General features: G+C 48.6%; 1 protein-coding gene, 1 long non-coding RNA gene and 1 pseudogene across 3 annotated transcripts; 1 reads left to right on the top strand and 2 right to left on the bottom strand.

Annotated features, from left to right (window-relative positions):
- The first annotated feature begins 397 nt into the window (after positions 1-397).
- Positions 398-1,809, top strand: LOC124667025 (annotated as a pseudogene).
- Positions 1,810-2,325: 516 nt separating this feature from the next.
- On the bottom strand, positions 2,326-4,459 carry LOC124667403. Of its 2 annotated transcripts, none has more exons than XR_006991262.1 (3): positions 4,054-4,459; positions 3,732-3,824; positions 2,326-2,716 (listed from the first exon to the last, which is right to left on the bottom strand). It is a non-coding gene; the product is annotated as an uncharacterized LOC124667403 (long non-coding RNA). The 2 variants fall into 2 exon arrangements; XR_006991261.1 differs by having other exon boundaries at positions 4,171-4,459.
- A 5,262-nt stretch (positions 4,460-9,721) lies between these two features.
- On the bottom strand, positions 9,722-10,436 carry LOC124664256 ((R)-specific enoyl-CoA hydratase-like). The gene is made up of 3 exons (XM_047201817.1): positions 10,179-10,436; positions 9,950-10,065; positions 9,722-9,857 (listed from the first exon to the last, which is right to left on the bottom strand). Exons 1-3 carry the CDS (start codon positions 10,434-10,436, stop codon positions 9,722-9,724), a joined length of 510 nt encoding a protein of 169 aa, XP_047057773.1.
- Positions 10,437-10,870: the final 434 nt, after the last annotated feature.

Here is a 10,870-nt window from a genome sequence, read left to right as displayed (position 1 = left end):
GCTGTCGGTGAATGAGACCTCATCTTTACTCAAACGCTATATACTTACTGGTAGGCAACATATCTCAATCAGTTCTCATGGATCCATCATTTCTTACTTGGTCTTTCTTATAAATTTCAATTTGCTAGCTAGTCTATATTGGCAGAGAAATCCAATAGTACAATCCAAGTATGATTGGGTTGTCCCTAAAAAAAAAAGGATGACTGGGTTGTTGTTCAATGAGACATTCAAAAATATTTTCTCCAACTTTTGAGTCGGACAAACAAAATAAACATAAAATGGAATCTTGCAATTGCGTTAGATAGATAGAGATGTCCCGTGAGCTAGTCAGGAAAGCATCAGCGGCGCCGACTCCATTTCCAACTTCCAGCTAGATAGTGTTGCTCCAACCTCCCTATCATTTCCACCATCATATTCCTATCCAAAACTAACCAATCCAAGTGAAACGTCGCATCGTATATATAAATACAAATCCAAATCCCTTTCCACTTAACTCCTCTCGTCCAATCTTCTAACCAACAATTATCAGAGGACACGGAGGTGCAGCCATCATACAAATCGGTCGGAGCCAGGAAATTTCCTTCGTTCAAATTCTTGCTCGACCGATCATGGCGGTTGCAGCGGCCGTGACGCTGCTGTTGTTTTTCGCCTCCTGCATGGGCGCCTCCGTGTTCTGCACCGGGGCACCGGCAGCGGGGTTCGAGGACGTGCCGACGGTGCCCTTCGACGAGGGCTTCACTCCGCTCTTCGGCGAGTCCAACCTCGGCCTCTCCGGTGACGGCACCGTACGCGTCACCCTGGACCGCCACACCGGTTCGGGCTTCATCTCGAAGCACTACTTCCACCACGGCCTCTTTAGCGCTGACGTGCGGCTCCCCGCTGGTCACACCGCGGGGGTCGTCGTTGCCTTCTACCTCTCCAACGGCGACGTGTTCGACGACACCCACGACGAACTGGACTTCGAGTTCCTCGGCAACCGCGCGGGCCACCGGTGGCGGATGCAGACCAACGTGTACGGCAACGGCAGCACCGCCCGGGGCCGGGAGGAGAGGTACCTCATGCCGTTCGACCCCTCAGCAGCCAAGCACAGGTTCTCGGTGCTCTGGTCGTCCGACGCCGTCGTCTTCTTCGTCGACGGCACGCCCGTCCGCGAGGTGCAACGGCGCGCCGGCGCCGGCATGGGCGGCGACTACCCGTCCAAGCCGATGGCGGTGTACGTGACCATCTGGGACGGGTCCACCTGGGCGACTGAAAACGGCAAGTACACGGTGGATTACAGGCACGGGCCTTTCACCGCCGAGTTCTCGGGGCTCGTCCTGCGCGGCTGCCCTGCCGACGCCACCGGTGACATCCGCCAGCTTCACCGTGCCACCTCCGTGCACCGGTGCGCGGCGAGGAGCGGGAACTGACGACTGCGGAGTACGCGGTGATGACGGCGCGGAAGCGTGCGGCGATGCGGAGGTGGAGGTGGAAGCAGACGCTGTACACGGTGTGCTACGACACAGACCGGTACCCGGCGGCGCTGCCGGAGTGCGACGTGAATGCGGTGGAGCGTCAGATGTTCGAGCGGTGGGGCGAGTCCAAAGTCGCTTTCCGCTCCAGGCAGAGTCGAGTTGAGACGCCGCTCGCACCGCCGTTGGTGTCCATGAACATGATGCAGGCAGACTGAGTGATCGATCGTTCGGACCACAAGCAGCCACGTTGTTGTACAGTTGCTTACTTAGTACTAGTGGTAACAAAGAGAGAAATGATGGCAACTGCCGTGATTATGATACTAGCAGATTGTTGATGGTTACTTTTGTTGCTAAACTACACTAGCAAACCTGGTACTATACCTTCCGTTTTACCCCGGATAAAAACTTTCCAACCGCGGGACGTAATCCATTAGATCAAACCACTAAGGGCAGTTAGATCGAGTTCTATATCCAATTTTGACTCAAATCCCACCTTTGTTTCACTCTAGAAAAAAAACCTCCTCATTTTAGTTCATTCAAGCAAAAAAGGGTTTGCCTGAAAATAAAAAGAAAAAGAAAACCATTGGACACGGAGGTTGCGGGAGACTCGCCAGAGCACTGTATTTCACCAGAGATCTCGCCAAAGACTTGGCTGGAGCATTATACTTCGCAATTGTAGAAATACTAGAAGGACCTCGCGCGCGTTGCTGCACGCGTTTTTGTTATCATCGCAAAGTCTATACACTCACTCAATCTAATTTAATGAACATTCTTATAATGCATCAGGCGAAATAGTAAAGCAATCTATCTAATTTAGTGAACATTCTTCCCTATCTTAGACTTACAATTTTCTGTTTTGGAAAGTAGAAAGTGTGAAGAAAAATAATATTGAGCAGAAAAAGCAGGTGGTCAGATAGCAGTTGGTCAGATACAATGATCTTTATTGTATCTAAGCTCTGCCATGCTATTATATGAAAATTTACAAAGAACTGAAGTGCTAAGGATGACTACACTTGCACCAATTTTCAGACCTTGAGCGGGCAGACCAGCCAGTTTGAATGTGTAAATGATAAGAGCATTTGTCAAGTACACGGCACATTCATCTGCAATAGCTTCAGTTTGCAAGGCATCAAAAGCAAGGGGTGTCTACCTTGAAGCAGGATCTATAACACATCCACTATCATCTCTGATAGTCACACCTTTGCTAACTGTATCATCAGAACCATCAACGCTATATGCCACCTCTTCAAAATTTCCTTGACCTGGCCATCGTTCTCAATCATTAAAATTTGCGTGGGTAGACTGAAGAGAACTCACAACAACTTATGTTTTCGTGGCAGCACTTGCTCTTGGCTTTCACATACTACGCTCTTCTAATGCGTACTGAGTAATGAGCATCCATTTCCGAGCTAATTTCTTACAACTTTTGTCAAGTTAAGTACAAAAGGCCTAAAGTAGGAGCAATGGGATATAATTAAACTAATGGAAAATTGAATAAATCAAATATGACAGTAAAACATCACATGATAAACATGGAACCAGCGGCAAGTTCACTTCGTAAAATTTAAGCACACATATATAAGTATATTATATTATACAATATATCATAGGCAACTATAAATGTTTTGCACAAAAGAAAGTGCGAGGAGCAAAGTACGACAATAAATGTTCTGTGTATTTTGTAACCTACCATATCAATATATGCAAACAAAAAAAAGAACTGAAGTTAAAACATGACTACCAATTATCATACTTGATGTAATATGCCATCTTAAGATGATGCCGCTTTGTTAACTACAAATCAGAACATAACATAACGAAGTATGGGGATCGTCAAAACATCAAACCATCAAAGAAACAATTTCATTGGCCCGAATCCATTTATTGTGAACATGGATAATTAGGCAGAGTAAGACGGGAATACATGTTGAGAGGGCAATGGAGAACATGGTGATTGCAAAAATGGAATATTTATAGAATATGTTGTGATGCATCCTTGCACATGAACATGGCATCCTTAAAGGTATTAGACAATTCATTTCCCCAACATCAAGAACTCTATGAAAATAGGTGGTATGTATCTACCTTTTTCTACTTGTAGTCGTGCAGTTTTCTTTAAACTTTTTGTATGTCCATGTCCATAGATGAGTACTAAATCGATATATACAAAAATGACAGCATCAAGAGTAAAAAAATCTGAAACTATATGTAAGGAACCATGGGAACAAAATTAGAGAACTAACTATAATAACAAAGCTGATAGAAGCTATGATACACCTGTGGGCACAAACTTCAACGTCAATTGGTACAGAAGCTTTAGACTGGCCAGCTCTATATTTTCGCCAGTTGCTTTTTACAGGATTAATTCACCTGGATAACAGAAAAGGTTAGGCAGGGAAATACGTGTATACAAAGGAAAGAAAAAAATAACTGAATTTATGCATGTTGCATGTAACAAAAACTGAATACCTCATCGACAGGTTAACACAAATTGAATGATACAGTACAACAATAAGATTTAGTTCAATTAACATTGTACAACTGGAACTATGTGTTATCCCATCAATGGGGAATCAAAGAGAAACCTATCTTAGCAGACCTGAACTGATGAGATGTCATGGGGAGGCAGAGGCTGCTGCCCCCCTTGCATATGATATATCCATCAAACACTGAGTTATTGATGTTTCACAAATCACTAAGGTATGGGAACACTCACAAATCCCTCGAGACCCATCCCGTGCAAAGGAGGCTTTCATCAAATTGTTGCTTAATGATGTAGAATGATATGTGCGTTAGAACAATAAGGAAGTCATTATTTACTTATAAATAAATAAATAAACCCCTTCTGCAGTTTACATGTTAATCAAATTTAGCATGTAGTTTCCCTAAATACCAAGTAATGCTATAAAACGTTGACATTTACCATGCACTAAGAAGATTCTCAATTCCAGGGGAGCTTAGAGTTCTTCAGAGATGAGGGTACCAATATGAGTTGCAGAATGGCAACAGAGCAGCCAGAGATTCCGCGTCCTCGCGAGACGCAGCAACGTCGCGAGTAGGGGCAGGGGTAGGGGTAGTGTCCTCCACCCGTGAAACCCGCAGGACGTCAGCCACCCCTGCATGGCTATCAAACGGCCCGGAGCACAAGCGAGCGTCGCCCTCACATGCACCCCTGCTCCCAGATCCCACCCGGGGGCAGGTCGCATGTCTGTCGCGCGACAGACAGGGGAGAGGGAGGGCTGGTGGTCATGCGCCGAACATGCAACACGAAGCCCAAAGGAGATGGAGCAGGCATGGCGGGTGAGTCCGGCCCCACCTCAGAGAGCAGCCTGCGCCCAGAAAGGAAAGTTTCTGTGGCGTGGATGGAGTCTCGGTTCCCGACCAAAAAGGCGGAGGAGGCCTGGCCAACTGAGGCCGCCCACGCGTTAGAGCAGGAGGAGGACACGGATGAACCGCCCCGTTGACGAGGAGGTGAGAGGGGCTGACCCGCTGACCCGTGCGCAGACACGGACCACGATCGAGCAGGCGCTGCCAGGACACTCGTCCACACGCACAGCAGGCGACCCGCGCACCGAGGCCACCTCGTGAGGGACAACGCGAAGAAGCATTCCAACCCTACTAGGGTTGACGTCATGGGCTGCCGGAGAGACCCCTGCCGCCGGCACCGAGGAGCATGGTCCAGGCAACCACCACTCTGCCACCGCAGACGCGCTCGAGGAAGGCGCGCAGACCGGCGGAGCAACAACGTTGGTGGTAGGAGCGTCATCAACAGGGCCGCCCCGGCCCGCCCGTCTCCTGCGACGGCGCGGAGCATGCCGACGCCGACGTCGGTTGTTGTTCATGCCCGCGTCAGACCGTCACATGGCCGCTCATCCTCAGCGCATGCCTCCGGCGGAGCCGCCAGAGCTGACAACGTCGCGCCACGAGCGGGCGGCAACCTCAGCAGCATGACCCACAGCCGCCGGTGCAGCGCTACCGCCAGCAAGCCTAGTAGCGGCCGCGCGGACTGGAGGGGCGTCGCGACGCGGAGGTAGGGAGCCAGAGCCGCCTCGGGGCCGCTTGCAGTCCCTGCTGGTGCCGCAGCGGACGCACAACGTGTCGTTGACACACTGGGAGGCAATGTGCCCTTCCTCGCCGCAGCAAGGACTCAAGGAGGGCCTCCTCGCCCATGTCTGGTCCACAGTCTCAAACATTGTCCTGAACTCCTGATAGGCTCTCCTTTACGGTGCAAGTAATGGACCTCTTCGCTAGCATCCTAGCCACATTTGGCACAAACTCGCCACTTGGCCCCATCTAACCACTAGTCAGAAACAAGCCCGCTCACCATTGCCCACCGCGTAGCTGCTGGCCGCATCGAAGATAGCGGTGCAAAGACTGGGCAGCCCAGTTAAGTTGTACAGGATACGGCACAAGCCTGAATCCTTGCACGCGGTCACATGTTTGCAGGGCAAGCACTTGAAATTATTACCTTCACGCAGACAAGCAGCTCACATAGCTTGCCCATGTCAGCTCCAAACCCGTTCGACATTTCTTGAGGTTTTGCAGCCCTATACATTCATCCAACTTCATATTGGCCACGCCAAGCATGAAACGAACATCTTCTCAAACAAGACATTACGCTAAACACATATTAGATATGTTGCTGTTTACACAACTTATAAAAACACTTTAAGGCTCCAAACCATACCAACAGCAGAAGACTCAAGTGAATGGATAGATCACTGTCAAATTTGCCACTAGAACACGTTATGAATGCCTGATAAGATAGAATATTAGAATATATCATACCTTTTAGTCTTTTACCTTCCAAAATGGAAAGAACCCAAACAGCACAATAGCTCAAAACGAACCCAAAAAGACAAAGCCACCAACTTCATCAAATAACTGAAAGCATATAGCAAGTTCACAGGCACGCACCCGCGCACCGACACAGTTGACAAAATTATGGAACTGAATTAAGTAAAGTTACTCACAAAAGCAAACAGCATGAGAAATCAACAAAGTGCCACCAAAACACCTAGTACTGAAATAGTTCATTACTACGTCACAAACCCTTAATTGACTCTATGACATTATCGATCTTATTGGTGAGACACACCACAGGGGTCTGTCCAACACATCACTGGTGAGGCGCAGCAACCGATGCCCGTGCCAGAAAACTTGTTCCAGTTTGTCATTCTGCAGAAACTGAACAAGTTTTGTTAGTGTGGCTCCCAATGTTTTGGTGCATTGGTCTAAGATTAGACCATAATAAAATGAATCAAAGGAGAAAACGGGATACTAGTTAGAATGCTAGATTATGTAGCAAAAGCACGTCTAGCTAGACGTTGCAGATCAAGGATTACAGCAACAATACCTGGATAGTAGAAGCTCATGAAGGGGAAGAACGGTCGAATGGCTTGTCCTTCACACAACTTTCTTGACCGCAGCAACTTGAGGTCAATAGCATACACGCCAAGAGCTGTGGTGGCGAAGATGATATTGGCACCCTCCACAGAGCCAATCAACTCCACTTTGATCGCAGGATCTCCAATGGGGAGAAACGGCATGAGGCCGATGACTCTATATTCCGCCCATGCTGCAACTCCGTCAGGACCCACCTCCCTTGACCACAGGTGAAGGATAAGCCTGTCCAGGTGGGCGACTCCCAGCCTTCCATCCTCTGTTGCCATGAGAATGGTGCTCCGGTAATGAACAGCCGCCGGCAGGACGATCACCGAGAGGAAATGCCTTCCTACGTCGTACTTGAGAATTCGAGAGCCTTGTGGCCCAGACATGAGGAGGAAGTGGAGGGAGTCTTCAACGAGCACACTGTGCAACACAGCAACGTAGCCGTCGTCAACGGGGCCAAGCTCGTCGAAGAGGTCAGGCTCCACGACAATGTCATGCTCGTCGAAGAGGGCAAGCTCAGACGTCGGCGTGCTCCACTCACCCGTCTCCGACGAGTACTTGTAGGCGGTTGTGCTCCCCGCCTGCGCATCAATACCGACAAAAACAACATGGAAAGGGCCGTCGTGGCAAGTGGCATGGTCGCAGCCGTACACGGCACATAGCACCGCGGTCCCGAGATAGAACAAGGACCTGCAGGGGTCGCTCGGGTCTTTTCGGCGGCACGTCATGGGGTCCCGGACCGCAAGCTCCATGGACAACTTACCGTTGTCGAGGAGGACACGGCCGTGGCGGCAATCGCACACGATGAATTCAGCCAGTCGGGGGTCAAAAGTGCATGGGGGCGGGGCCCTGTGGTGGGGACAAAGTGAGTGACGAGCTCACCTCATTGTTGTAGATGAAGCCGAGCATAGGAGGCGATCGATTGAACTTGCGGTAGTTGTGGTGGAAATGCTGGATCGGAGAGTAGTCCGCGCCGGGGATTGGAGAGTACGGAGAGACGGAAAAGGCACGCGGGCTCATCCGGCGGGAGGCGGAAGAGGATCTCATGGACAAGTTCGTCCGGCAGATCTGGAGAGAGCGTCGCCATGATTTGCAGATCTGGAGAGGGTGTCACCATGATTTGCAGATCTGGAGGTGGAAGAGGGTATCTCCTTGGGGAAGCCGGAGGCCCGGAGGCTGAGAATTGCACTTTATTGGAAATGGGAACTAGTCCTTCTATATCTATAGATGGAAAAAGGTTGCTTGACTTACCAAATAGTGACCCAGATCCCACGGTCCTCGCAGAAGCCGCTACTGTCTTCTTGGCCGGTTCCCATTGTTCCCGAGGAGAGGAGATGAACCACAACAAAAGAACAAGCCAAAAAAATAATTACAACTAGCTAATAGCCTGTTAATCCTAGCTAGCACACGGCTGGCCAGGTAGCCATCCATCACTACGAGGTAATCAGAGAAGGGCAGGCACATGTTACTAGCACCCCTGGCACGTTTAAGCACTAGCTTAATTTTCAACCTCTGTCTACTCGTTATCCAATGCAGGATGTGCTAAAGCTACTTTTTTTTTAAAGATGAAAAGGCTTCCTGTATGACATTATTTGTCAAAGGTAAACTTGGAAAGTGTTGGGGCCTTGCTACTAAATAGTTTATTTGTTTGGTATTTAATTACGACATTTCTTCACCGTATGAAGATAAATGAACGAACGGTAATTACCACCAAACCAGTAACCAATTATGCCAAGTTAAGAAGGTAACTGGAAAATATCTACAGCACTCCACTTTCGGTGCAACTGACGCCTCAAGTTTCCTTATCTGTAAGATTCAACCAATTCAAGTTTCAGATCATATCATAAACACAATGTAATCCGTGAACCAATAATCCAATATATACACAATGTAACTAGCAAGGAAAATTACAGTATATGATTACCAAATACTGAACCACAGAAAGTAGTACATCACGGGAACGGACCTTTTAAGGAGAGACTTTGGGTTGCAATGGAATAAATCCTTCTGATGAAGATCTTCCAATGTTCTCTTTAACAAAAGGAGACATACATTAGCACTTAGGAAAAGCTGTTTTTCGCTATGACTAACCTTGTCACATGCGAAACCTAACTTAGTGTCCTGAATTGAGCTACCGGTGAAACTATTTATATTTTTCAAGGTTATTTGCCCCTTACAAGTGAGTTCTGTATTTGCACCTTGTAAACTGAATGATCAATAAAAGCATTCCAGCACTGGGACGCCAGTCTAAGCACACTGACGAGAGATATACATCACACTAAGAATTACTCAAACATGGTGGAGCATATGATAACACTAATAAAACAAGGCATTAAGAAGATAAAGCCTTTAGCCTGGATTACAATTAACAGTGGACGAACGGGAGCAAAGAGTAGAGGAACTGTATGTGGAAAGAAAAACATTGGCGGCTCTCAGATATAATGAGTATGATATCTCACTGGTGCTCCAACATAGAAAGCAGCTCTCTAGCATATAGATCCAAATGCTCTACTGTTAAGAAACAAACTACCCACAGAAGTGACGACAATTGTATGTATGAAGAGACACAGACACAGAAATGCATGTGTGAAAATGAGACCAAAATTATCTAGTATCCACAGGACATAAAGAAAATTGAGCAACTCAAACGAAACCTTGTTTTGCCATTGAACTATGAACAAGGTTAATGAGCAGTCAGGCATTTTGAGCAGAAGCATACCTCCTCCATATTTAACTACAGAAAGGGCATAACACCACTAGTTAGGGCATTTTTGCGTTTTCGCGAAAAAAGGGCACTTTTTGCACACAACAATGGTTTGTTTTTTGTGCAAAACACCACATTTTGATGTAATCAGTTGCACAGGATACATAACTCGTCAGTCAGCAATGCCCTGCGAGCTGAGCTGCAGCGTGGGCAGGAACGCCATGGCCTCGCCGTCGATCGCGAGAGTCTCCTCCTCATCGTCGTCTTCATGACCACCAATGGTGAAGCACTTGGTGGAGAACTTGACGCTGCCATTAGCACGCAGATAGATCAGTTACAGCAAGAACAACAATGGCCTTGAAAGAAAGAAACAGAGGAGGTGGTTGCAGATATACAGTACATGTGCCTTCCGCCGCTGGTCTTGATGTTGAGCGCCTTCACCTCCGCGACCGCCTCGTCGCCGACGTGCACCGGCACCGCGAACCTGAGCGACTGGCTCGCGTACACGGCTCCAGGCTGCATCATCGCAGAACCATCGATCAGATCAGACTGGATGTTGCCGACTCGTCATGCCTACATTGTGCTCGGCGGAATGCCAGAGAGGGAGCTAAAGGGGATGCGATGCGTACGAAGCGGGAGGCAATGAGGGCGGGGAAGAGGGAGGCGGCGAGCATTCCGTGGACCACGCGGCCGCGCGAGAACCCGCCAGCCCCACGGGCGACAGCATCGTCCAGGTGCACCGGGTTCCGGTCGCCGCTCACCGCCGCGTACGCCGCCACGTCGCCCTCCGTGAACCGCCGCCGGTCCAAGCGCAGCGCGTCGCCCACCTTCAGGGAGCCTGAGGCCGAGGTCGACACCGCGCGGACGAGCGGGACGGCGAGACGCATCCTGGCGAGCGGGGTAAAGGTTAGTTACCAATTTGTTTTTCACTAGACTAAAAATTCCAAAGAATCAGTCCGCTCATCACGCTGTGTGGCCTTCTCACGGGATAAACGACCAAACACTTGTCACCCACCTCATGCATCTTATTTTGCACAGTGGAGACTATACATATATTTCTTTTAGATCTGAGTTTTTACATAATTGAATCACCCAAAACATAGTTCGATGCAACTCAGATCCCGTGATCCTAAGACCGAAACATAGACGGTACAGGTACAAACAGGTAACATAAGGAGGACAAGCCCTGAAGCGGGTCGAATATGTAGCCTTCTCAACAAATAAAGCGTATTTCCTATGTTACCGCTTTGGCAAGGAGAATGCAGCAAGCGGGCAGGCGTCCTTCAAGGGTGAAAGATAGTTTCAGAAGGTTCAGACTCGA

Source organism: Lolium rigidum, chromosome 6 (genome assembly GCF_022539505.1).
Source record: "Lolium rigidum isolate FL_2022 chromosome 6, APGP_CSIRO_Lrig_0.1, whole genome shotgun sequence".
Classification (NCBI taxonomy): domain Eukaryota; kingdom Viridiplantae; phylum Streptophyta; class Magnoliopsida; order Poales; family Poaceae; genus Lolium; species Lolium rigidum.
This window is presented reverse-complemented; position numbering and strand designations above follow the sequence as displayed.